Source organism: Syngnathoides biaculeatus, chromosome 16 (assembly GCF_019802595.1).
Source record: "Syngnathoides biaculeatus isolate LvHL_M chromosome 16, ASM1980259v1, whole genome shotgun sequence".
NCBI classification, from domain to species: domain Eukaryota; kingdom Metazoa; phylum Chordata; class Actinopteri; order Syngnathiformes; family Syngnathidae; genus Syngnathoides; species Syngnathoides biaculeatus.
The window spans coordinates 3,871,699-3,899,582 of NC_084655.1; the positions used below are offsets into that span (position 1 = coordinate 3,871,699).

The 27,884-nt window shown below is 46.2% G+C and overlaps 3 protein-coding genes across 10 annotated transcripts in view; 2 read left to right on the forward strand and 1 right to left on the reverse strand.

The window, feature by feature from the left end:
* Positions 1-16,111, forward strand: part of tspan4b (tetraspanin 4b) — a 49,283-nt gene extending 33,172 nt beyond the window's left edge. The window contains exons 6-8 of one of the 2 annotated variants that reach the window (XM_061845699.1): positions 2,228-2,341; positions 14,438-14,521; positions 14,913-16,104. In XM_061845699.1, coding sequence (XP_061701683.1) covers positions 2,228-2,341; positions 14,438-14,521; positions 14,913-14,981 — 267 coding nt within the window. In that variant the 3' untranslated portion in view covers positions 14,982-16,104. Of the gene's footprint in view, positions 1-2,227; positions 2,342-14,437; positions 14,522-14,912 lie in introns of both variants that reach the window. The other variant, XM_061845700.1, reaches the window with a different exon arrangement.
* A 197-nt stretch (positions 16,112-16,308) lies between these two features.
* Positions 16,309-24,676, forward strand: LOC133514203 (protein NYNRIN-like). 5 transcript variants are annotated; one of them, XM_061845692.1, is made up of 2 exons: positions 16,309-18,644; positions 18,830-24,676. In XM_061845692.1, the coding sequence occupies exon 2, from the start codon at positions 22,095-22,097 to the stop codon at positions 23,490-23,492; it is 1,398 nt and encodes a 465-aa protein (XP_061701676.1). In that variant the 5' UTR covers positions 16,309-18,644; positions 18,830-22,094; the 3' UTR covers positions 23,493-24,676. The 5 variants fall into 5 exon arrangements, with proteins under 5 accessions (XP_061701676.1, XP_061701677.1, XP_061701674.1 ...); XM_061845693.1 differs by having other exon boundaries at positions 19,091-24,676; XM_061845690.1 differs by having other exon boundaries at positions 16,309-18,351; positions 18,428-24,676.
* A 757-nt stretch (positions 24,677-25,433) lies between these two features.
* bcl2l12 (BCL2 like 12) overlaps positions 25,434-27,884 on the reverse strand; it is a 30,848-nt gene continuing 28,397 nt past the window's right edge. For 2 of the 3 annotated variants that reach the window (XM_061845697.1, XM_061845696.1), the window contains one exon: positions 26,755-27,877. In XM_061845697.1, the coding sequence (XP_061701681.1) occupies positions 27,836-27,877 (42 nt within the window). In that variant the 3' untranslated portion in view covers positions 26,755-27,835. Of the gene's footprint in view, positions 27,878-27,884 lie in introns of all 3 variants that reach the window. The other variant, XM_061845695.1, reaches the window with a different exon arrangement.

Genomic DNA, 27,884 nt, shown 5'->3' on the forward strand with positions numbered 1-27,884 from the left:
TCTCATGCCAGAAATCCCCGAATCCGTTGATGGACCACAGTGGTGAGAGATGCCGTAAAGCTGAAGAAAGAGTGCTATCAGACCTTTTTGGCCTGTGGGACTTATGAGGTAGCTGAAGGGTACCGGCTGGCGAAGTAGAATGCAGCTTCGGGTGTCGCTGAGGCTAACCTCGGCCGTGGGAGGAGTTCAGTGAGGGCGTGGAGAATTACTTATGGACCCCTTCAATGAAATTCTGGTCCACAATCCAACGTCACAGGAGGGGGAAGCACTGGTCCATCAACACTGTTGATAGTGGGAATGGGGTGCTGCTGACCTCGACTCAGTATATTGTTTGTCAGTGGGGAGAATACATCCTCAATTTCACCAACACGCCTTCCCATGAGGAAGCAGAGCCTGGGGTCTCTGAGGCTTGAGGTCACCTAGATGGTTAAATAGCTCCTTGGTGGCAAGGTCCCAGGGATGGATGAGATTCACCCAGAGTTTCCAAGGATTCTAGATGTTTTAGGGTTGTCCTATTTGACATACCTCTGTAACATCGCATGGACATCGAGGACAGTGCCAATGGATTTGCAGACTGGGGTGGTGGTCCCCCTTTTTAAGAAGGAGGGTCTTGTTCATGTGTGAGAGAAGAACGAAACTGGAGATTGACAGGCGGATCGGTGCAGCGTCTGCAGTAATGCAGACTTGGATGGTGAAGAAGTACCTAAGCTGAAAGGTGAAGGTCTCTATTTACCTGTCAATCTACGTTCCCACCCTTTCCTATGGTCACGAGCTGTGGTTCGTGACCGAAAGAACAAGATCCCTGATATAAGCGGCCGATCTGAGTTTTCTCCGCAAGGTACTCTCCTTTAGAGACAGGGTGAGAACCTGGGTCATCCGGGAGGGGCTCAGAGTCAATCCGCTCCCCCTTTGCATTGATAGGAGCCAGATGAGGAGACATGGGCATCTGATTAGAGTGCCTCCTGGAGGCCTCCCCGGAGAGGTGTTCCAACCATGTCCCACAGGGAGGAGACCCCAGGAATGCCCCAGGAGGCGCTGGAGCGACTACGTCTCTCTGCTTGCTTGGGAATGCCTCGGGATTTCCTCGGAAGAACTGGAGGCAGTAGCTGTGGAGAGGGAGTTCTGGGCTTCCATGCTTGAGCTACTACTCCCGTGACCTGACCTCGGATAAACAAAAGAAAATGGATGGATGATGATGCATTTTTAACCATTCATAAGCCATGATGTAAAACAAGACAATGTTTTCTCAAAAAAGTTTAATTTTAAACATTAATTTTAAGAAATATATTGGTACACTGTCAACACCCTTCACACTAAACAGCTCATAATGATTATGCTGAGATGGTGCGAAATTATCGTGAAATTTGATAAATAACTCAACAGCCGTAGGTTTAATGCATGTAAATTCATCTGGGTAATTATGTAGGTTTTAGAAGTTGTAGTAATTCTTGCAAAAAAATTTTGGGTCAGTGGTATCTCAAAGTTTGAGCAAAATCTTTTGTGTAATTCTGGTTGAGTTATGACTAAGTTATCTTTCAAAACAAAATTTACCATTGAAATCAAATATATTTTTAACAATTCATTCCAGATTGCAAACTTAGGTCAAATTTACACATTAAAGTCAAGTCAACCTTTCTAACACCAATCACTTAAAAACAAAACACTGTTCAGAACACACTCAAATTATAGACATTAACAGACAGAGTTATCTAAGGAATACCACCAATAAGCTAAGAATAATAATATAATGACAATTCAAATTCTCTTCCGGAGGGATCCTGAGGCATTCCCAGGCCAGCCAAGAAACATAGTCTCTCCAGCGTATCCTGGGTTGTCCCCGGGTTCTCCTTCCGGGGAGATGTGCCCGGAACAATTCACTGGAGAGGGCTCACAACCCGTTTTCCGGCTGAGGACCATGGTCTCAGATCTGGAGGTGCTGATTTACATCCCGGCCGCTTCACACTCAGTGGCAAACTGCTCCAGTGGGCGTTGGAGATCAGGGCTTGATGAAGCCAACAGAACCATATCATCAGCAAAGAGCAGTAATGCAATGCTCAGGCCATTAAACCAGACACCCTCTATGTCTTGGCTGCACCTAAAAATTCTGTCCATAAAAGTTCTGAACAAACTTGGTCCAAAACATTTTGGAGCATTCAAACTTCAAGTTACCACTCTATGCAGTACACATGAGTCATGGTATTTGATTTTTCTCACACTTGTCTCCCAGTTCAAATGTTGCGGTGTTACCAATAAAACCGACTGGTATGAAGTCGTCAATGGAACACTGCCATCGTCCTGCTGTTCCGTTGGGATTGACCAATGTACTGACGGATGGAGTGAGGTTAGTTTCATGCATGATAATCTCCATTTGGGTGCACTGGGGGATGTGGTTTTGAAATGACAAGCCTGATCTTCGCATATTAGAGCTATGCTTAATCCTTAAATACGGGGGTTTGTACATTAACAGCACAAAGGGAGGTAAAATGTACATATTTATAGGACCACAACAAGTTAGTCAACCTCCATACATTTATTCTATTGCACTGTTGCTTTAGTGGTAAAAGGGCCCTGTACTTTTTGGATGTACAGTATGTCAATATCTGAATGCTTTTTACCTTCACTTTGTTGTCTTTCTTTCAAAGATATATAAAAGAAATTAAACTGCAGAAAAGATAGTTTTGAATTAACATTTGTTATATTTTCCAAATGATTTACAATTTCTTAATATATACTTTTCACGTGACGTCAGGAGTCACATGACTTTTGTTTACACCCATTGGACGGCAAAACTACAATACAACTCCTGTTTTTTAGTGATCTTTTTGTGAATATTGGCTTGCTTATAAGCGTCTTACGACCTTTTCATCATGGTATTTCATTGTGTGGCTTATGGGTGTAAGAACAGACAGAAAAAGGGATCTGACACTTTAGGCATTGTTTAACTTTTGCTGGGCATTCTGGAGGAATATAATATATATATATATATATATATATATATATATATAATATAATAATTTACTGTGGTATCCTCCACACTTGTTGCATATCTTTACGGAGGACTTTGGGCTAGGCCAACTAGCACCCACAGTGAAACTTAGCTTTCCAGGTTTGCGGTGGATAGTGTGAACCTCGTGGCTGTCGCTAGCCATAGCCTTTAGATTTGCTTTTGATAACTTGTGGGAGCGGGCTACACCAATAACTTTTTCGAGCGTGAGCGGCGGCCCCTTTCTGAGTAACTTTTCGCGCACACTCGGTGAGTTGGTAGCGAAAAGTATGCGTTCTCTTACCATCTCATCGCTGTTTGTGTAATTACAGTCTTTAACCAACAGCTTGAGTTCTGTCACAAAGTGCTCAAATGACTCATAGTTACCTTGCGCCTTCTCGTGAAACTTATATCTAGCAAATACAGTACATGTGGGGTTTGCTTTCATAGTGAGGTAATCAGAAACATTTTCATAAGTTTTTAGCAACTTATCTTCATTTACGGTCAGTGTCCACATATTGCTGACATCCCGTCCTTTATCACCGATCCACAGTAGGAGGAACTGCACTTTTCCTCTTCAGCTGTGTTTTTAAGCGATCCATTGAACATGAGTTCGGCATGTTGCTTGAATCTCCACCACGCATCTGGTAAATTGGATGAGTCCCAGTCCATCCTCGGGCTTTGAACACGGAACGTACGCCTCCGTTGTGGTCAATTCGTCGTCGTCCTCGTTTGACCCCCCCACGTGTGCCCCCGTGAGTCCGTAGTTATATTACCATCACTCTGACACCCCCACTTGCTGTCATGTTATTGAATAACGTAGGCATGAGTCCAACTGTACTTTATAACGTGCCTGATATTTATTTCGCTTTTTCCCCTGCCAACCTCTCGAGCTCACTTCCTTATCGTCCTGTCTCGTCGCTCCCCGCTCACATTGACACAATGCGCTCGAGTTTCACACGTGGCTTCTTTCTTTCTTCTTCTTTCTTTATTCCTCACGCCAGCACAAGTGCCTCAATCACTTCTGGTTACAGTGTTAGTTTGTCAAAGGAGTTTTTAGATAAAAGATCAAAGGAAAACTGTAGCCAAAACATTACAATATACAGTTTTGGCTTCCTAGCCATGATATGTAGACACGATCTTGTCATCCAAAACAAACACGTGGTCGGCGTGACGTCAATGAAAAGTATCGACAGTGAAGGAAATAAGTATTTGACCACCCTGCAATATTGCAAGTTCTTCCACTTAGAAATCATGGAGGGGTCTGAAATTTTCATCACAGGTGCATGTCCACTGTGAGAGAGATCATTAAAAAGAAAATCGATCAGTCACAATGTATGATTTTTTTAACAATTTATATGTGTGATACAGCTGCAAATAAGTATTTGAACACCTGAGGAAACGAATGTTATTTGGTACAGTCACATTTGTCTGCAATTACAGAGGTCAAACGTTTCCTGTAGTTGTTCACCAGGTTTGCACATATTGCAGGAGGGATTTTGGCCCACTCCTCCACATAAATCTTCCCTTGATCAGACAGGTTTCTGGGCTGTCGCTGAGAAACACCGAGTTTCACCTCCCTCCAAAGATCTTTTATTGGATTTAGTTCTGGAGACTGGCAAGGCCAGGTGTTTTGGGGATGGAACTCATCATTTGTCTTCCTCCAAACACGGTTAGTGGAATTATGACCAAAAAGTTCATTTTTGGTCTCATCTGACCACAAAACCTTCTCCCATGACTCCTCTGTATTATCAAAATGGTCATTGGCAAACTTAAAATGGGCCTTGACGTGCTGGTTTAAGCAGGGGAACGTTCTGTGTCAAGCATGAGTCCAAAACATGAGTCACCTTGGAAACTTTTCAGGTCATTGACCAAGTCCTGTCGTGTAGTCCTGAGCTGATTCCTCACCTTTCTAAGGATCATTGAGACCCCACGAGGTTATATCTTGCATGGGGCTCCACTCCAATTGAGAATTACCGTCATGTTTCGTTAGATCATTACCTGCATAAAGACACCTGTCCACCCCATAGAATCAGTAAGAGTCATGGTTTGAAATCATGCATGGCACAGAAGATTCCCTTGCTTAATCCAGCACATGTCAAGGCCTATCTTACGTTTGCCAATGACCATTTAGATGATGCAGAGGAGTTGAACTTTTTGGTCATAATTCCACTAACCGTGTTTGGAGGAAGACGAATGATGAGTTTGATCCCAAGAACACCATCCCTACTGTGAAGCATGGGGGGGGGGGGTGTAGCATCATGCTTTGGGGGTGTTTTTCTTCACATGGGACAAGACGACTGCACTGTATTAAGGAAAGGATGACCACAGCCATGTATTGTGAGATTTTGGGGAACAACCTCTTTCCGTCAGTCAAAGCATTGAAGATGGGTCGTGGCTGGGTCTTTCAACATGACAATGACCCAAAGCACACGGGCAGGAAAACCAAGGAGCCGCTTTGTAAGAAGCATATCAAGGTTGTGGCGTGGCCGAGCTAGTCTCCAGACCTAAATCCAATAGAAAATCTTTGGAGGGAGCTGAAACTCTGTGTTTCTCAGCGACAGCCCAGAAACCTATCTGATCTAGAGAAGATCTGTGTGGAGGAGTGGGCCAAAATCCCTCCTGCAGTATGTGCAAACCTGGTGAACAACAACAGGAAACGTATGACCTCTGTAACTGCAAACAAAGGCTACTGTACCAAATAACATTGGTTTTCTCAGGTGTTCAAATGCTTATTTGCAGCTGGATCACACAAATAAATTGTTAAAACAATCATACATTGTGACTGATCGATTTTCTTTTTAAATGATCTCTCTCACAGTGGACATGCACCTGCGACGAAAATTTCAGACCCCTCCATGATTTCTACGTGGAAGAACTTGCAATATAGCAGTGTGTTCAAATACTTATTTCCTTCACTGTAGCAGTACAACGATTTGGCAAAAGACCAGAACGCACCTGTCTATCAGCTTAAATTCTGGCCCTCAAAGACCTGTTAGTCCGCCTTTAAAAGTCCACCACCATTCCATGTAGTATCCTTAATCAGATGCACCTGTGTGAGGTCATTAGCTGCATGAAGACACCTGTCCACCCCATACATTCAGTAAGACTCAAACTTGTAACATGGCCAAGACCAAAGAGCTGTCCAAAGACACCAGAGACAAGATTGTACAACTCAACACGGCTGGAAAGGGCTACGGAGAAATTGCCAAGCAGCTTGGTGAAAAAAGGTCCACTGTTGGAGCAATCATTACAAAATGGAAGAAGCTAAACATGGCGGTCAATCTCAATCGGAGTGGAGCCCCGTGCAAGATATCACCTGGTGAGGTCTCAATGATCCTTAGAAAGGTGAGGAATCAGCCCAGGACTACACGACAGAACTTGGTCAATGACCTGAAAAAAGCTGCCCCCACCGTTTCCAAGGTGACTGTTGATAATACACAAAGATTTCATGGTTTGAAATCATGCATGGAACGGAAGGTTCCCCTGCAAAAACCAGCACATGTCAAGGCCTGTCTTAACTTTGCCAATGACAATCAGGATCATACAGAGGAGTTATGGGAGAAGGTTTTGTGGTCAGATGAGACCAAAATTGAACTCTTGGGTCATAATTCCACTAACCGTGTTTGGAGGAAGACAAATGATGAGTTCCATCCCAAAAACACCTGGCCTAGCCAGTCTCCAGGCCTAAATCCAATAGAAAATCTTTGGAGTTAGCTGAAACTCTGTGTTTCTCAGCAACAGCCCAGAAACCTGTCTGATCTCGAGAAGATCTGTGTGGAATAGTGGGCCAAAATCCCTCCTGCAGTATGTGCAAACCTGGTGAACAACAACAGGAAACGTTTGACCTCTGTAATTGCAAACAAAGCCCCCCCTGAACCCCAGACTGGTGGCCATCCAGGCCACCAAACACGAGGCGTCCGGGCGGACAGGTCAGGAGGACGACCCAGACGCCAAGCACCAGGGTCCCCACGGGGCGATTCGGGCGGACGACCTCTGTGAGGAACAAAACTGCGAAGCAGGAACCAGAACGAGGCAGGCCACTGCTCCGGAGGAGAACCTCCCACGCCGTCGTTGCAAGACGACCAGGGATTGGTCGCCAACGAGGCCAGGTCCTGAAGTGGCTGGGCGAACTCAGGAGCGAAGAAGATGATGGAGAGCAGGACCAGAGCCATGACCGCCACCCCGAAGTCTCTCCAGCTCCTGGGTGGCTCCACAGAACTCCCCAGCGCCTGCTGGACAGGGACGTGAGAAGGCGGCGGCGCCCGTACCGCCCCCTCCTGGACAGCAACGTGAGAAGGCGGCGCCCGTACCGCCCCCTCCTGGACAGCAACTTGAGAAGGCGGCGCCCGTACCGCCCCCTCCTGGACAGCAACTTGAGAAGGCGGCCCCCGTACCGCCCCCTCCTGGACAGCAACTTGAGAAGGCGGCGCCCGTACCGCCCCCTCCTGGACAGCAGCTTGAGAAGGCGGCGCCCGTACCGCTCCCTCCTGGACAGCAGCTTGAGAAGGCGGCGCCAGTACCGCCCCCTCCTGGACAGCAGCTTGAGAAGGCGGCGCCAGTACCGCCCCCTCCTGGACAGCAACGTGAGAAGGCGGCGCCCGTACCGCCCCCTCCTGGACAGCAGCTTGAGAAGGCGGCGCCAGTACCGCCCCCTCCTGGACAGCAGCTTGAGAAGGCGGCGCCAGTACCGCCCCCTCCTGGACAGCAGCTTGAGAAGGCCGCGCCAGTACCGCCCCCTCCTGGACAGCAGCTTGAGAAGGCGGCGCCAGTACCGCCCCCTCCTGGACAGCAACTTGAGAAGGCGGCGCCCGTACCGCCCCCTCCTGGACAGCAACTTGAGAAGGCGGCGCCAGTATCGCCCCCTCTTGGACAGCAACTTGAGAAGGCGGCGCCAGTACCGCCCCCTCCTGGACAGGAACGTGAGAAGGCAGCGACCCCGTCGCCGCGTCCTGGACAGGAACGTGAGAAGGCAGCAGCCCCGTCGCCGCCTCCTGGACAGGAACGTGAGAAGGCGGCAGCAGCATCACCAACTCCACCTCCTCCTGGACGGGAGCGTGAGGCGGCTGGGGAACTGTCGCCACCTCCTGGATAGGAACGTGAGGGCGTGCCCGTCGCCGACAGAGCAGGAACGGGGAGCGGCCGCGGGCCGGTCGCCGACAGAGCAGGAACGGGGAGCGGCCGCGGGCCGGTCGCCGACAGAGCAGGAGTGTGGAGCGTCCGCGGGCCGGTCGCCACTGCCACTCCAGAGCACGGACGAGAAGCGGCTGTGGAGACGTCGCCACCTCCTGGACAGCAGCGTGGGGCGGCATCGGGTCGGTCCCCACTGCCACCTGAGCTTGCAGTGCATCCGTTGAAACAGCAATGTGGGCGCGGTGGCGAATCCGTTTCCAGGGCAACGTGAACCTGAGTAGGCGGGGAGTCAGTCGAAACTGACACGTGGGCGTGTCTCGGGAGCGGGTCAGTTCCAACTGCCGCGTGAGCTCTGCTTGGAACCGCCAAAACCTCGACGTGGGAATGGCGAGGAGGCAGGTCAGTCTCCACAGCTACGTGCACTTGGCGAGGTGGCGAGTCTGTTCCCACTGTGGCGTGCACTTGGCAAGGGGGCGGGTCGGTTTCCACGGCAACGTGAACCTGAGTCACCAGTGAGTCCGTCGCCGTTGCGACGTCAGCGAAGCTCGGCTGGATCGCCAATCCTTGCCGGACCTGGGCCGTGAGAGCCGCCAATTCGGCGCTCTGCCGCTCTATCTCTGCCCGCATTTCACGGTAGAACGCCTCGGGATTTGGCGACTCCTCCTCCCTCTGGGCTGGAAGCTTCGCCACCAGGTGCGGGTCTGCGGGTCTCACCGTTGCCGGCGAGGAGTGGGAGGACGGTGTCTTCGTTGTCGCGCAGCGAGAGACACCAGGGAGCGCCCGGCCGGGGCGTCTCCTCTGGCCGCCACGCGGAGGTCCCGGGTAGATGGCTAAGCGAGTTCCCTCATACGGATTGGTGTACTTAAAACTACCGGGTGAAGACGTTCGGGTGCTGGAAACGCGGGGAGGTGAAACAAACTGACTGGGATGAAAGATCGGACGAGCAGATTCATAGTCAGAATAATCGGAGTCGTACTCCGCCAGCCGGTCATACAAATCACGGTCCTCCTCATATTCCGAAAAGTCAGAGTCCAGAAGAATATGAGGAGCCAGATGGGTCGTGTTCGGGACATATTCATACCTCGCTGGCGGAGCGTAAGACATGGAAGTGGAGGACGTCAGGGAGCCTACCTGGATTGGACAGGCTTGGTCCTCCGGCAAACGGTCTACCTTGCGTCGGTCCCGGCGACGCCGGGTCTTTCCTGCTGGGTCCTGTGATGGCCAGTTCGTTCTGTCACGACCCATCGGAACGAGAGGTAGGACCCAAATGCAGGAACTCGGAAGACGCAAGGTAGTTCAAGAAGAGACACGTTTATTGCATGCAGAGGTCGGGGATCGAGCAGGCAGTCCGGTGCAGCAGCGGTTGTTGGGGCGTCGGGCGAAGAGAGCAGATGAGCGGACAGGCAGGAGTCGGTACACAGGGAAACAATCAGCGCAGGCAGAAGTGTCAAGGAGTCAGGCTTACAAGGTTGGTCAGAGAACGGACGGAGGTCGGTACACACAGGTTCAGTCAGGAATACGAGAGTGCTGGAACGGGACATAAAGCTCAACAAACTGGCGGAGGACCAGTCGTCACCGGGTCCTATATATACGGGGGATGATCAGGCCGCATGAGGCACAGGTGTGTGCCTCCCAATCAGCGCAGCCGCACAGCTCGTGTTGAAGCGGCAGGATCATGACACTAATGAGCGAGGGGTCGACCACGAATCGGGAAGGAACCCACGACCGCTCCTCGGGACCGTAGACCTCCCAGTCCACCAGGTACTGCATCCCCCTCCCTCGACAGCGCGACGACAGGAGCCAGCGTACTGTGAAAACAGGACTCCCGTCCACCATACGGCGGGGAGGAGGGGGCCTGGCAGGCGGGACCAACGAGGACGCTTGAGCAGGCTTGGGCTGGCTAACGTGAAAACAACTCAGACAACATGTACTTTGCGCACACCCAGCACTCCTGTGACATGGTCTGAAAACATGTTATTCACAGTGGTGAATGAATTCTCGCATACATTGCCATGGAGAGGTCATATGTTTTGAAGGCAAGGAACGCAAGGCAAAACATGGAGAACCAAAGTGCAGGGAAGCAGGCAGGCAACATCGTACAAGAGTATAAAAAGTATTTGATTCAAAAAACAAAGGAAAACAAGGATTCTGGAAAAATCTAAATACAGGACTACATACTCCAAAATCTAAGCACAAAGTTACAATGAAAGACTTGAGTGAACCTAAAACTGGAAACAAAACTCGACTTGTGAAATAACTGATCAAAAACATTAATACAAAACAAAGAACCAGCAAGAAGTCCAAGAAACCAGGGAACTAAATACAAAGAGTTACAGCGCAAGTGGCTTAAGGAAGCTGATTTGTTGACACAAGGTAGAATGTTGATGAGAATAGGTGGACACAATAATTGAATGAGTACAAAAGGATGTTGCCGATCTTTGTCAACTGTTGGTCTGTGAAGAGGTTTGATACAATAAACTTCTCGTCCCAATAGGCCTATTCTTATAACAATAAAATCAATAGCTTTTCCTATTTTTTAATTATTCTTTTGTTTGTCGCTCGATCAGACTCTAAAGGTCAACATAGTTAATAAAACTGCTTGTACTGTACATGTAAATTTTGAGGCCACTGTAGGACGAACATGACAATTTGACAGTAACCACCAAGACATTTAGAAATCCCCGATTTCATTAGGAATAGGTTTCATGAAAGGCGCTACGCTAAATAAGATATCCACCCATCCATCCATCCATTTTCTGAGCCGCTTATCCTCACAAGGGTCGCAGATGTGCTGGAGCCTATCAGAGCCAAATTCAGGCAGGAGGCTAGGTACACCCTCAATTGATTCCCAGCCAATCCCAGGGCACACGGAGACAAACAACAGTCACACTCACGATCACACCAGGGGGGCAATTTAGAGTCTCAAATAAATGCATGTTTTGAGACATGGGAAGAAACATAAGTGCCCATAAAAAAAAAAAACCCACACAGGCACGGGGAGAACATGCAAACTCCACACAGGCGGGGCCGGGATTCGAAACCCGGTCCTCAGAACTGTGGGGCTCACACTCTAACGAGTAATACCACCATTCCACCACTAGATAACATTAATACTGTATTTTGAAATATTGATTAGTTTTCAGGAGAAAAAAAAAAGGTGCTCCATGCAAAATGCACATTTCACATGCAAGGCAAAACAGTCAAGGCCTCAGCACCAGAACGGGTCGATCTCTACACGCTCCTGCTACTGGTCTATAAATCACTCAATGATTTAGCGCCTGAATACATGAAACAAATGCTTACGGAATACAGACATAGTAGAGCACTGAGATCGACTGACTCATGTCAAATAATCGAGCGCAGAGTCCAACGCAAACATGGTGAAGCAGCATTTAGCGATTATGCTGCACACAAATGGAATAAGTTGCCAACATAGGTGAGGTCAGCCCCAAGTGTGAATGTTTTGAAATCCAGGCTGGAAACTCTTCTTTTTTCTCATGCTTTTTAGAATATATCCACTTTTTGATCATATTACTTGCACTGTATGTGGTTTAATTGTCTTTTCTTTAATATTTTGTCATTATTGTTTTTATCCCATGTTAAATGTTTTATCTCTGTTTTCAAATCCCTTCAATCATGTAAAGCACATTGAGTTACCTCATGTATGAAATGCGCTATACAAATAAATTTGCTTTGCTTTGCTCCTGCTAATTTGTGCTAACACTGCAGCTCTGCTCTACCTCTGTGTAGTCTAAGAGTGGTACTCCTCCTGTTATTTCAGTATAGTGGACCTTCACCCAGCCGAATTTCCAAATCATGGGCGCGAGTAACTTTGCGCGGGGTGTTTGAACTTCAGTGTTGCATCTAAAGCTGCAAAAATTTAGAACAGCTCTACCATCGATCCATTTTCCAAGCTACTTATCCTCACAAGGGTCATAGGAGCACATTCACCTGGTCACCAGTCAGTCACAGGGAACATATCAACACCGTCACTGAGCGGGAATTGGTCCCACTCTGCGCACACCAAAGTGAGTGGTGGGTAGCACTACACCATCAGTGACTCCCAGAAAGGATTTCTCAACAGACAATTTCACGGGTGGCCAGGAACACCTGAGCCCCAACTATTTGTATTCAAACAATCAAAAAGCCAACTTTCCATTTGTTCACTTGAAAGAAACAATGCATACTGTAGCATCACAAAAATTAAAAAAAATCCAACTCCGAAAATGTGTACAGTACAAAACTAGGCAATGAGACTGAGCAGAATCTATGTCTACGTTACATGAATTCTAAATATTAATCTACTATGCATTATGTATAGGCAAACTTTGCTCGAATAAATATATGCAAAAGTATATGTAAACCATAGCAAAAATAGCTCCTATGTATCAAGCAGACATGCTATGTGTTATAGTGGATTTTTTTTTCTGTGAAAGGATACACTCATCCCATGTGGGACAGATTAAAAACATATTGCATACATGATTGTTGTGAACTGCAGTAATTCTCCAAGAGGTCTAAAACAGCTTGCATTGTTTTGTAATACCACCCAGATGTGTTTTATAGAAGTTTGTCTTGACATTCTCCTTCAACATTTAAAAAAAAAAAAAAAACACACACACACACACAAATATTAGCATTGGCGTCATTTGGAGGCAAGACACTAAATTGCACTTAGATGTCATTGTGAGAACGATTTTTTCTTCATTTCTATGAACTAACATTCTACATTGGCTGGGAACTAGTGCCCAAAGATAGCTGGAATAAGCTCCAGCACACCCGCGGCCCTTGTGAGGATGAGCGACTCAGAAAATGGATGGATAGACTAAGGGAGCGAACATTTGCCTTGTACAGTGATGTAATTTTCTGTCCAATGTTCTTGTGGAGCAGTGAAGTCATTCTGCATGTCTGTAGTGTAAAGAAGGAACGCTTCTTGATTAGTGTGTTCCTGTTTGTAGCAGAAAAATAAAAAATAATAGGCTTGTTTCCTAATTTGCTGTTCAGTAAATGAGTAAAGGTTATTTTTTAGCTGCCCCCCCCCCCCCCCCCCCACGGATACTTCATACATTTGTGTTAATTAAGTTTTTTTAACCGGATGATAAATAAACCCCTTTGGCCTTTGAAAGCTATTTCTAGATCATTTTAGTGTAACAATAGATACACAGTTAAACAGTTAACCATTAGGGCCAGAGTGATTAATCGTCCATTCAATTAAATTGGGCAGTGTTAGCCCTTTTTTAAGTCCACAACAAAATGACATAAAGCTAACTACCCCAAAATTAAAAAAAAAAAAAAAAAAAAAGCATTATTTTTTCTTTTTGCACATTAATGCTAAATTTTCAATGATATGTATAATTTCTGTGCCATCATCTGTCGTGCACCACCATGCCAGCATGGGAAATTAAGCTGGCATCCACTAAATATAAAAAAAAAAGATACTGACAAATACAGCAAGATTTTGGAGGAGCTTTGTATCTACTATAGGCTTAGGTGAAAATTAGCTTTTTTTTGAAACAAAAAATGGTTTGGATCATAGCTTTAAAAAAATAATGACATTCAAACAAATAGCAAAAGGGTTTTTGTAAGCTTAGTTACTTATATATTTACTTTTTTAATTAATCATAAGAATTTTACTCTGCCGAATATCAGAAACATAGAGCCCATGAAGGGGCATGGGGGAGGGGGTGAAACTTATTTCTCATTGTAATGAGTGACTTTCTCATTATAATGAGAAAGTGTCGAGAAGTAGTTTATATATAACTTGCTTTCGAGCACGTCAGCTGAGAGAACGGCAACAAAAGAGGATTTTGTCTTTTTCCACAAAACAAGGAATATACTGTACCTGACAGTGTCATCGATCAATGAGAAAGTTACTCATTACAAAGAGGAATTTTCTTGTTACAATGTCAATGTTACGTGTCTCTTTAAGGGCACCGTAGAAATGATACCAGCCTAATAAAAAAAAAAACCCATCTCAGTCGGGCCCTAATAATGATAATAGTGATGAGTCTTGAGCAATACCGATATAGTCATGCAGTTTCCTGAAAACATTCGAACACGAGCGAAATTATTAAAGATGAAAAAAAAACTGCAGGTCGAACAAATTGGAGCTCAAATAACTAAGTTACATAAAATTAAGGGTGACCATTTTATCATAAATGTACACACATACACTTATTGTAATGTTTATGATGACTTGCCACACATAATGACACAAATACAGTAAATAACTTACAACTCACATATTCAGCAGTTCAACAAACAACATTTTTACATCTACAGATATGTATATTCTCCCCTCTCCTTGTGTCTTTTCTGCAGCCCTGTTACCAAAAGGCCAGACAATGGCTTCTGGATAACATTCCATCAGTTCTTGTGTTTGGCGTTTGCATCGGTGTTGTGCAGGTAGTTGTCTTTAACATGGTTTTCCTCATCAGTGAACAGTGAACTGGATAACATTTCTCTCATTCAAAACACTGGATCTGTTGCTATGTATTAGAGACACGTTTCTAATTACAATACATTTGCACCTTTGATCAAATTTCACATAATCATTCACAAAATATAGCTGAAGAGTTTAGTATTATTATAGTATTATTATTATAATATTGTACGGTAATGTTACCCTGATGGTACTAGTAATTAAGAATGGTAGTATTACTTTATTATACCTCATTTATGTACATGTAATACTACATTATATTCAGTGAATATTTTTATGCCTTCAAGCATGATATGAAGATTTTGAACTAAACCCTTGATCACATTTTTATGACTATACTGTCCCTCTCATCAGATCTTGGCCCTGGTGTTCTCCATGCTGATGTACTGCCAAATCACGTGTGCTGAAAAATATTTGGAATGACTGTGGACGTCCTGACTAGCCCATTAAGAGAGGGGCACAGCTCAAAATGGCAGTCGAGAGTTACACAGCCAAAGTGACACATGTGGAAACACAGTGGAAACGTTTTGGGAAAATGAATCTTTAAAAAGCTTGCAATTGTTAATCAAACACAAAAAGTTGTTTTGTCTTTTTTGGAGGGGGGGGGCATATCAAAGCAATCTGAACAGGTGACGCAAAAAAAAAAAAAAATCTCCCCACATGTCCTCTTTGTACATGTCATAAATCGATACTTTAAATGTGATCAGTACAATTTTACGTCCATCTGCTTTGGACAAACCTAATTGTAATGATTTATGTCTCTTGAACAAGAGGCTGAGCAAAGCCACGAGAGGAGCAGAGATGTTGATCATCCATCCATTTTCTTTATCATTGTCATCATTTGGATCTCTGGGTGAGCTGCAGCCTCTCCGGGCTGACTTTTGCATGTTTTTAGAATGTGGGAGGAAGGAGTGACTGGAAAAAAGCCCACGTGAGCACCATGAAAAATGTACACACCACAAACAGAGCCCTAGCCAAGATTGGACCTCTCAACTGTGAGGTAGACTTGTAAAGCAACAACTCCGCTATGTTGCCACATGCTGATTATATGAAGAAATGTAAAAATTCATGATCAGAGGTGAACAGTGCTTAACACATATGAGACCACCAACCAGCAGAAACAGACTACCAACAGCTACCAAAATGTAACAGTATTGGTTCTTTTTAAGTCTACTCATTGATTTGCTTATTCATGGATTTATTATTACTTTTTAAATGAATGCGCTGTTATTCACTGAAACCCTTCTAAGGCCATGGTCATGTCTAATATAGTATTGTTTTGGTGCTATATGGTTGCAGAGAAACTGAGATGTTTTGCATAACTGTGACCACCATCTCATGTTAAGAAACAAACCAGCCACCAATTCTATTTGTAGTGTCTCTGATTAAGCAAAAATCTAGTTCAGCCGTTTTTTGAAATGCTTTGCTTCCTTCTAGAAAACTTGAATCTTTTGTCTTAACACTGAGTGGTATTTGGAACTATTCACATATCTCTCCACTTCCAACTCAAGCAAAATAGCCCCAAATGTGATAACGGCCACCAAAATGTTACACTGTAGACATGGTGTTCTTTTGCTGATGTGTTTTGTCTGCACCAAGCACACGTTTTGGCAATATGACCAAAAACCTCTACCTTAGTTTTATTTGACAAGACATTGTAAAGCTGGGCTCCCCCCCCCCCCCCCCCCTTGAAAATCTTCCACATTTCCAAGTACCCCATAGCCTAGACAGCTGAAGAAGATGTGAGATTGTCACATGTACTAAGTCAATACTTGCCAGAAATTCTTGCAACTTCTTTAGTGTTACTGTGGGCCTCTTGGGTGCCTCCCTGACCACTTTTCTTCAGCTTTGGAGTGACGTTATTGGTATTGTGACACTATTTTCATCACTTAATGATTGCTTTCTTCACCGGGAGGTGGGGTACACACTTAACTGGTTGCCAACCAATCACAGGCGACATAGAGACAGACAACAGTAGCACTCACTGTCATGCTCCTGGCTTCCAGCCCGGGCTGGGCGTGGCCAGCCAATCAGTAGACACACAGCTGCGCCTCATGAACTCTAATGACACCCAGTATATATAGGACCCTGGGGACGACTGGTCCTTCGCCAGATCGTTGCAACTCATGCCCCGTTCCTGCACTCCCGTATCTCTGATCGTGAACCCATGTGTACCGACCTCCGCCTGTTCTCTGACCGACCCCGTAAGCCTGAGTCCTTTGACACTTCTGCCTTCTTTGATCGATCTCCCGTGTACCGACTCCTGCCTGCCCGCGGACCTGCTCTCTACGCCCGATGTCCTGACTACCGCTGCCGCACCTGACTGTCTGCCTGATCCCCGACCTTGGAACAATAAACGTTTTTCCCGAATTACCTCTGAGTCTCCTGAGTCCTGCATTTGGGTCCTACCTCCGTATCGATGGGTCGTGACAGAACGATCTGGCCAAAACAGGGCCCAGCATGAAAGAGCCGGCGTCACCGGGACCGACGCGAGGTAGACTGACTGCCGGAGGACCAAGCCTATCCGATCCGGGTAGGCTCCATGATGTCCTCCCCTTCCGTGTCACACGCTCCACCTGCGAGCTATGAATACGTTCCAACCATGACCCATCCAGCACCTCAAATTCTTTTGGACTCTGATTTTTCGGACTACGAGGAGGACCGTGATTTATATGACCGGCTGCCTGAATGAATGAATCTCTTCACCCGATCTTTAATCAGTTTGTTTCACCTCCCCACGTTTCCAGCTCCTGAGTGTCTTTGCTCGATAGGCCCAAGTCCTCCAATCCATTTGTGGGAACCCGCTTGGCCATTTACCCGAGTCCTCCGCGTGGTGGCGGGGGGAGACGCCTTGGCCGGGCACTCCCTTGTGCCTCCCACTGCACGGCAACAAAGACGACGTCCTCGTCCACCCACTCCTCACCGGCAATGGTTAAACCAGGAGACCCGCAGCTGGTCGCGAAGCTTCCAGCCCATAGGGAGGAGGGGCCGCTAAATCACGAGGCTTTCTATCATGAAATGCGAGTGGAAATAGAGCGACAGAGCGCCGAACTGGCAGTCCTCACGGCCCAGGTCCGGCAAGGATTAGAGAACCAGCAGAGCTACGCTGACGTTGCGGCTGCTACTGACTTGCTGCTGACTCAGGTTCACGCTGCAGTGGCTACGGATCCACTACCGTGCAAGGTCCATGTCACTGTGGCAATGGACTCCCGGACAAGTCACGCACACCTCGCAGTAGCAACGGACCCGCTACCAAGGAAGGCTCATGTCATTTTTGCAACGAATCCGCTCCCGAGACATGCCCAAGTCGCGATTTCAATTGACTCGTTGCTGACTTATGCTCACACGGCAGTGGCAACTGATCCGCTCCCGAGAAACGCCCATGTTGCGGTTTCAACTGACTCTCTGCTTACTCTCGTTCACGCTGCAGTGGCAATGGACCCACTATGGAGCAAGTTTCACATTGCTGTGGCAACGGATTCACCGCCACACCATTCCCACGTTGCTGTGGCAACGGATCCACCGCCGCGCCATTCCCTCGTCGCTGTATCAACAAATTCTCTGCAAGCTCACGTGGCAGTGGAAACGGATCCGCCACCTCGCCACTTTCACGTAGCGGCAGATTCACTGCAGCGTCACACCTACGTCGCGGTCGTGACAGACGTCCGCACGACCGTCGTAGGAGAATGGTGGAATTGCCGTTTGAGGATGAACCTGCCAGAGCGCCTTCAGCTTGCCTGTTCCCAAAGAGGGCTTGAGTTCCGAGGATGGAGGGAATTCAGATCAAGATGAGGTGAGCTATTTTCCTCCAGTTAAGCGCGGGTGAACCTTATCATCCCCGTTGCTCCATGCTCTTCCCAATGATGCAGTAGTGCCAAGGCGAACACCAAGGGAGCAATAACGGAGCGCTGTGCCACCTGTTGGGGTTCAGGAGCCACTTTACAAGCCCTACGTTCCCCTCCAGGAGGTTGCGATGGCTCCGCAGCCGCCTCACGTACCCGTCCAGGAGATGGCGATGGTTCTGCAGCTGCCTCACCTTCCTGTCCAGCAGACTGCAGCGAGGGTTCCCCAGCCGCCTCACCTTCTGTAAGATAAGCTTACACATTTCACAGAGGCCTGTGAAATGTATCTCCTCATGTGTCATAAATCTTTTTTAATTACTCTGTTGCTGTGCAGGGATGTGTGTGTGTGCTGTTTATCTATGGGAAGTTTAAGAGCTCAAGGTGACTGCAAATTTATGATAGTTGCATTCTTGTGGGTTTTTGTAACAGGAAGAACTGTGTCTACTCAGAGGACACCCGGCCTTGAGAAGATTAACTGTCTCTGTATAACAACTTTACTTGTCTTGTGAAACCTCTCTCCCCCTCCCTATGTGTGAAACTCAATAAAATGTGTGGTTTTGGGGGGACTCGGAGAGAGTCTTACGTGCGGGTGTGGAGGATATGTTCTGCTCCTCCAAGCTCTCCCTAAACTGCAGTTTAGTAAAAAATAACTCTGCCTCTGTCTCAATCATTCTATCCTGGTGCTGTGAGCTCCTGGGACCACATTGAGCGAGAAGTCCGTGCTTTGGACCTAACATTTTCTCTGGTGCCGAAACCCGGGACCCAACAGCTTGACGCCTGGAACGATGCGGGATCAACGAGACCAAGAATCTGGTACCAGTGTCCTCCATTGAAGGATCGGTGGCATCGCTGATCCAGCGCCGGACCGGACCGTCGGGTGACGGGTCCCAACGGACCAGGGCCACGGCACTGAGGTAGGATAAAACTTATTTGGTCTCATAGGATGGTTATATGGTATAACTTAACATCTAAAAATAAAATAGAGCGGAAATAAACCCAGATTTAACAAGTAGTAAAATTACATTAAAATAGGAGACTAAAAGTGGTGTGTGAGGACCGCTCCGATACTTCCTGCCTTTTAAAACTTGTCTCTAGGTGAGACCAAGCAGAATAGGTTTCTGCATACGCGTAAAATACGTGTTAGTCTCTAGGTGAGACCAAGCAGAATAGGTTTCTGCATACACGAAGTTTCTAGGTGAAACTAAAATAGAGTAAACGCTGCAGGACGCTGCACAAGTGAGAGGAGGAGGAAGTTTGTGAGCCCCAACCAAACCCGTCAAAATTCAGAATTTTCTAAAATAAATCTCGCCTTAGGAGCAACAAAGGACAAAAAAAAATGGGACAAGCAGAGACAAAAGAGGTGACTGAACCTCCTGATGTGAAATTTATGCAGAGACATCATCCGGGTAGTTGTATTTGAAAAAATGGGTCAATAAATATTATTTCCGACCCAATCTTAAAGATCCGGAAGAAATTAAGAGATTAAAAGCATGCATAAAAACTCGATGGGAAGAAAAGGTGAGAAAGGGAAAGAAGACAGGGAAAGTTGAGATGGAATTAAGTAAGTTGAAAATTTGGGAAGACCAGTGTGTTAAAAGGCAGAGAGATATAAAAGAAAAAGAACAAAGAAAAAGAGAGAGACGAGAAAGACAAAGAGGGGGGTTGATTGCCGCCCTTGGCATCAAGCCAGATGAAGAAACAGCCGCGCCACAAAGGAGAGCAGCAACAGGAAACGCACACCAGCAAGCTGCAAGCGCAAAAGGAAGTGAAACCACCCGAGCGGTGAGCCAAAGCCCAACAGAAGGCGGGGCTGAAGAGGAAGAAGAAAACTTGGGAGAGACAACGGATCCTGCAGCCCCTGTATTTTCGCAGATCACCACCAGAGGGGGACGTCGGAGGACTGATGAGACAAAAGTGAAGATCTACCCCAGCTTATCTGATTGGCAGGAGCAGACCCCAGCAAGGAAACAACGCCACCCAGCGGGGCCAAGTGGAACTACAAGTGGAGCTGCAGAGATGTACCCACTGTATGCTGTTGCCAATCCTCATTATGGGATGGATGGAGATAACGAACCCACCATCCTAGTGCCAAGGCCATGGACAGCAACTGAATGTTCTGAAGCCTGTACAGGCCTGGGGGATCCAGAGACAGACCCAGTTTCTTGGTGTTCTAATTTCAGAGAACTAAAAAGCTCTTTTCACCTTAATGGGACTGAAGTGGAGACAGCATTCAAGACAGCGCTGAAATCGTTGGGGAAGAGTGAGAGGAAATTTTAACCCCCGTGGAGGAAACAATGGACCAATCCTACGCCCAGATGACCCCCTCCTGACTACCAGGATGGATGAAGTACTGGAGCGAGTAATGACAGCTTACCAGAAGCCACCAGATTACAGCAAAATCAGACAGTGCCGCCAGAAACCAGAAGAATCAGTCCATGATTTCAAGATCAGACTGGAAGGAATATTCAAAACCAACAGTGGGCTGCCTGAAGATGCTAACGACAATGGTCCCTACCACAGCCAGCTAAGACAATGCCTTATGGACGGTTTCCAACCACACATCAGAAGGGAATGGACAGCACAACAGCCATGGCAGCGCTGACTGCAGCCATAAGAGGAATGGCGACGTCTACTGAGACACACGAGTCCTCTGAGGTGTACGCTATGCAAAGAAGAGGTCAAAGAAGAGGTCAAGGTCAACAAAAAGGGGGACCAAGCCTGAAGTGCTACAACTGTGGGAAACCAGGACACCTGACTAGAGAATGCAGGAGTCCCAAGAAGTGTTTCAACTGCCAGAAAGAGGGACACATGGCACGTGAATGCCCCCTCCCGGACAGCCGGAAGGGAGGGAGCAACCGAGGACCATCAAGAGACCCCCCATTCAATCCACAATATGATCAATGACTATTAGAGGGAGAGGAAGATGAGGGTGATGAGCCAGAAGAACCACCAGACCCGGAGGAAGCATCATCAATCCAAGTTTTCAACCTCTCCATCTTAAATCTGGAAGACCGCTTAAGACCCAAACCATTTCGGTGGCTCAAAGTTGGGCCATTTAAAAAACCAACAAAATTTTTATGTGACACTGGAGCAGACCATTCGGTCCTGATAGATCCAGTTAAGGGAGTAAAAGCTTCCAGAAGACAAATCATAGTGATAGGAGCTGGAGGCCTAGCACAACGCGAACTATGGTCTCACCCGGTGTTGGTAGAGGATGAAGATGGCCAACAAATTGAAACAAAGTTTGTTATGAGCAACACCTGCCCTGTGAATCTAATGGGCAGAGACCTATTGACAGCACTGAGAATAAACCTGATTGCCACGGAAGATGTGATCAAACCAATCAAATCTATGGAACAGATGGACGCCTGTGTCAGCCAAGGAAACGGACCACCGGATGAATTTTATTCACTGGACCTTGACAACGTTGGTCCAACCTCAGTTGTCCATGACCTAGAAAGAACTGCAACACAGATGACAGACGAAGAACAATACAGGCTATGCAGTGGTAACAGAAGAGGCAATACTCAAAGCGGGAAAGCTCCCTGGCGACTGGTCAGCGCAGGTAGCAGAAATCGTGGCACTCACAGAAGCATGCAAACTCTTCCAAGGTCAAGAGGTCACGATATATACGGACAGCCAATATGCCTATACAACGCTCCACGTCTTTGCTGCACAATGGGCCAGGAGAGGCATGCAAACATCAAGTGGAAAACCAGTCCAGCATGCTGACCTGCTCAAAGCCTTACTCCAAGCAGTTCTACTCCCAAGGAGAATTGCTGTCTGTAAGTGCAAAGCCCACACGAAAGCCACAGATCCAGTCTCCCAAGGGAATGCTAAAGCTGACCAAGCAGCAAAACAAGCAGCGATGGGAACCAGCCACACCTATGTTCAAGAAGAAGCAGACAGCACAGATGAAGACAAGTGTGAACGAACGACACATCCTTCGCAGAAGCAAGACATCATCCCTCTCCAAGTTCTGAAGGACATGCAGGACAATGCCCCGCCGAATGAAAAGCAACAGTGGACTGCAGCAGGAGCAAAAATGGACTGCCTGGGCATTTACAGAGTTTTGGACAAACCCTGCATCCCTCGGAGTCTTTTTCAAGCAGTGGCTAAATTGAGTCATGGGCCAAGCCATGTCTCAACAGGGGGGATGGTGGGGATAGTAGAAAATAACTTCTACTGTACCAAAGGCCTCGTTACCTATTTTAAAAATTTTTGCAGATCGTGCCTAACATGCTGCAAACACAATGCTCAGGGAAATGTCAGACCTACAAGAGGGAAGTGCCCACAAGGGTCTTACCCATTTGAAATCATCCACATGGATTTCATAGAACTGAACAGATCCGGTCCACACAAATACTGCTTAGTAATAGTGGACTCATTCTCAAAATGGGTAGAAATCTTCCCAGCAAAAAAGCCAGATGCACTGACAGTAGCAAAAGCTATATGTAAAAACATCATCCCAGATCACGGTATTCCAAGAGTTATTTGGAGTGACAATGGGTCACATTTTGTTAACCAAATTATTGGAGAAATGGCCCAACATCTAGGGATCAGCCTAAAACATCACTGTGCTTATCATCCACAGAGTGCAGGACGAGTGGAGAGAACTAATGGCACTATCAAACTTAGACTCAAAAAGACCATGGAAGAAACAGGGAAACCATGGCCAGAGTGTTTGCCCTTAGTCAAAACATACATGAGAATAGTTCCAACAGTAACAGGCATCACACCTTTTGAAGCAGTAAAAGGAAGACCTTTTCATCTTCCATTATGGGAAGCGTCGGGAGTACAGGAGGAAAAAGGGGAACTTGACCCCATGACAGACTGGCTGCTTAGACTTTTCCAAAATGACAATGTGAAAAGAGCAAATGATCTGCCAGGTCCTTCTCTCCCTTCCACACAGGAATCGCTGACTCCAGGAGACCAGGTGCTGATAAAGGTCATCAAGAGGAAGTGCTGGTCCAGCCTGAGGTGGGAAGGCCCATTCACAGTGCTCCTGACCACACCCACAGCCGTCAAAATCACGGAGAGAGAGACGTGGATTCACCAGTCCCACACCAAAAAGGTCCATCCTGTCACTTAAAGCAGCTACTATGGTGACGACCCGGTGTAAATACTGACTGATTTCCTACTGTCTACGGGTGCGGTACTGAGAACCAAACCCCACCGGTGAGGACATGTGCTAGTAACCTCTGTCCTCCGCTTTCTTTCCCTCTTTATTTAGGTTTACTGTGTTCTCTGCCATTTTTTATTTTGATTCCCTTCTCAGCCAGGCCAGGAGGCTGTCGCTCCAAGCGGAGGGCAGGGGAGGAATTTTTCCCTATTAAGAGGGTTTTCGCCTCCCCTTGACTGGGTACCTATGTTGTGCATTATTATGATGTTGTGCTCTAAAACATGTTATAGGACTGAGCTCAATTGATGTTCCAAAAATCCACAACAGGGGGGAAATGTAAGATAAGCTTACACATTTCACAGAGGCCTGTGAAATGTATCTCCTCATGTGTCATAAATCTTTTTTAATTACTCTGTTGCTGTGCAGGGATGTGTGTGTGTGCTGTTTATCTATGGGAAGTTTAAGAGCTCAAGGTGACTGCAAATTTATGATAGTTGCATTCTTGTGGGTTTTTGTAACAGGAAGAACTGTGTCTACTCAGAGGACACCCGGCCTTGAGAAGATTAACTGTCTCTGTATAACAACTTTACTTGTCTTGTGAAACCTCTCTCCCCCTCCCTATGTGTGAAACTCAATAAAATGTGTGGTTTTGGGGGGACTCGGAGAGAGTCTTACGTGCGGGTGTGGAGGATATGTTCTGCTCCTCCAAGCTCTCCCTAAACTGCAGTTTAGTAAAAAATAACTCTGCCTCTGTCTCAATCATTCTATCCTGGTGCTGTGAGCTCCTGGGACCACATTGAGCGAGAAGTCCATGCTTTGGACCTAACACCTTCCTGTCCACCAAACGGCGGCGAGGGTTCCTCAGCTGCCTCACGTTCCTGTCCAGCAGACGGCTATGGCGCCGCCTCATGTTCCCCTCCAGGAGGTGGTGGCGTTGCCGCCGGCTCACGTTCCCGTCCAGGAGGTGGCGATGGCTCCGTAGCCGCCTCACGTGGCTGTTCAGGAGGTGGCGACGGCTCCACAGCCACCTCTCGTCCATGTCCAGGAGTACCGGCGGCGACCGGTCCGTGGCCATTCAACGCTCCTGCTTCGTCGGCGACCGGCCCGAGGCTGCCTCACGCTCCTGCTTCGTCAGCGATCTGTCCGCAGCTGCCACACGCTCGTGCTTTGTCGGCAATCGGTCCGTGGCCGCTCCACGCTCCTGCGGTGACCGGTCCGGAACCGCCACACGCCCCTGTGGCGACCGGTCCGGGACCGCCACACGCCCCTGCTTTGTCAGCGACCAGTCCACACCCACCCCACGCTTCTGCTCCGACGGCGACTGGCACGCGGTCATTCCACGCCAGTCTCAACAGCAACAGAGGATGGCGACGGCTCATTGGCATCCTTACGATCCTGTTCAGCTGACGGCGACAGTACCACATTCGTCTTCGCACCAGTCCCGGCAGCAACCGGTCCGCGGCCATCCCACCCCCCTGTCTCAACGGCGACAGGAGCTGGGGAGTTCTGATGGATCACCCTGGAACTGGAAGGGCTTCGGGATGGCTGTGATGGTGATTGGGGCTGTCATGGCTTTGGTCCTTCTCTCCGTCATCCTCTTCGCTCCTGATGGCTCCCAGCCGCTTCATGACTTGGCCTCATTGGTGACCAGTCCACGGCTGCCTCCTGGCCAAGCCTCGGCTTGTTTTGTACTTTTCACCTGACCTATGCTGTGGAAGCTCTCTGCTGACTCTGGCTCGTTAGAGGAGACAAAATTATATATATATATATAAAAAAAAAAAGAATTGTATTTATCTAATCAGTGGTATGTTGAAGGGTGGCAGGTGTGTGCTGACTCCCATTTAACCAGACTTGTGAGTTTGATTATTTGGATTATGGATTGTTTATTTGGTACACAGCCACATCCCCACTTATAAGAGGGTGTTTACATGTGCAACATTAGCTCAGTTACACTTATTTTTACTTTCCCCCTCTAAAATGTTTCATAATTCTAAATTGAATTTATAAGTGACATTGAGGGAGGAATATGTTTTGAAATGGTTAATCTTGGGTCTCTTTTTTAACCGCAAATAGCTGGCATTTGAACAGGGGTGTTTACAATTTAATCAATTGTGGAAACACTTTAATAAACTTTAAATGCAGAAAACACACTGATGTTATCAGTCATTAATTTTCTGACTTGCTGTTTTACTAAAATAATCCTTGAATACAGATTTCTCAGAATGGTTAAGCTTTATGAAAGGTGGTCTAAAATATTAAACACTGTATTGTAGTGGGCACAGTAGTAGTACTGGAGAACGTTGGCCTCACAGTTGCGAGGTCCAGGGTTCAATTCCGGCCCTTGTGTGTGGATTTTGCATGTTCTCCCCATGCCTTCGTGGGTTTCCTCCCACATCCCCAAAACATGCATTCATTGTAGACTCTAAATTGCCCCTAGGTGTGATTGTGAGTGCGATTGGTTGTTGGTCTGTCTCTATGTGCCCTGCAATTGGCTGGTAACGTGTTCAGGGTGTACCCTGCCTCCTGCTCGATGACAGCTGGGCTTGGCTTCAGCACTCGCGCAACCCCCGTGAGGACAGGCGCCCCAAAAAATGAATGGATGCACTGTAATAATTCTCAATAGTCTTCTGCAAGATAGTTATTATAAGTAAAACAATTGTCAGGAGGCGGGAAAATTGCCAGAACACCTTGACATATTCTGTAACAAAGCAGGAATAGTTTGTGCTGTTGCTTTGCGCCACATGTCCCCATAAGTTATTTACTTTAAAATAATTGTCAATACATATTAACAGTGGTGAATAGTCATTTGTTGCCAGCTGATATTTATTATGTGCGTTGCAATTGTCCACTCCAAAAAAAGTCTCGGGAGAATAACACCTGAAATATCTACCTGTATTACCTCCCAGATTGTGGAAAATGTAAAACAGAGTGCATCTGAAAATTATAAAGTGTGCTTCACTTTTCTATATTTTATGTCACAGCCTTATTATGAACAAAGTTTTTTTGGGGGACATTTTAATTTTTAACATACTCCAAAAAAAAAACAAAAAACTTTTTTGTCATGTGTAAAGTTATGAATGGGATAATTTAATTTCTTCTATTTTAGAGCTTTGTTCAACAATTATCTATTGTAAGTTTGATTTGATGAAGCCTTATATTTGTGTGATGCTTTTCAAACTTGCCTCATGTTGTGTCATAATTATCTAGATCTTTTTGTATGTGTGTGATTTACCGTATATTTGACTGCACGAATTCAGCTTCCGTGGATATTGGATATTTGAGCTGAAATGCAACAAAAAGCATTATACAGAAATATGATACCTTTCAGTAGGCAGTGTTATTTTTTTTTACAGATCAAGGTCTTGTTTTCATAAAATGAACTGAAAAAGTTTCATAGCCTCATTTTTTTCAGTGCAAAAAACATCATTTATAAAAAAGTTCGCTTGTCAATAATACCATTATTTTGCCTTCCATCTTTTTAGAGATGGTTGTTTCTTCAGTTTGTACATACATACATGTGCATTTTATTTTCCTTATTTTTCTCTTATCCCTCTGTATTTAAATATTGTAATTATAAATACAAAATCTCTAAAAACACCTTCTTAATAAAAAAAAAAGTCTCCATTTGTAGTTGATAGAATTTGTTGCACTGGTAAGGAAGTTCTACCACCATTCAAAGCAACAATGCAATAATAAAATCGTATCCTAGAAGAGAAATATATATACACATTGAATAACGTATTACACATATCTTTAACATTTATAGGACAAATTCTAAATGATAAAAAACGACAAAAACCTTGGTCCACAGTGATGCATGATTTCCAGGGTTTGCCTTTTTCTAACATCCATTAAGGAACACAAAAAAATTAAATAATGCAAATGATGGTAGTGTTTGTATAAATCACAACAAAATACAGCCTTAAACCAAACTCTTAATAAACCAGCGTCATTAAAAAAAGCCACACACTCAATGGAGGTAGTCATAAGTATTCTGCTCTTGATTAAGGTGTTAGGCCAAATTATATAGTTGCAAATAGTTTGTGTCCATCATAAGGAGAAAACTCCAAGATTCCGAATGGTCTGTTTACTTTTAACTTGCGACTCTGTATGTTAAATTGTCAGCAGGAGCATATGTCATATTTCCGCAACAATTTTCAGTCTCATTCTAACTATCTTGCTTCGATGGAGCAATAATCCAACGTATAAGCAAATATGTATTCACAGCAATAATTTAGATCACAACAACGCAGCAAGGCTTCAAGACCCTCCATGGCACAGCTGACAGAACTTAAAGGGGGGAAAAAAGTTCTTTAGTCGTATTCCACAGGATCCTTCATATCGACCACGTTCTCCTGAGAA

What these genes read in the sequence shown, in the direction of transcription:
- LOC133514203 (XM_061845692.1), top strand. Translation starts at nt 22,095, where the DNA reads ATGCAAACATCAAGTGGAAAACCAGTCCAGCATGCTGACCTGCTCAAA.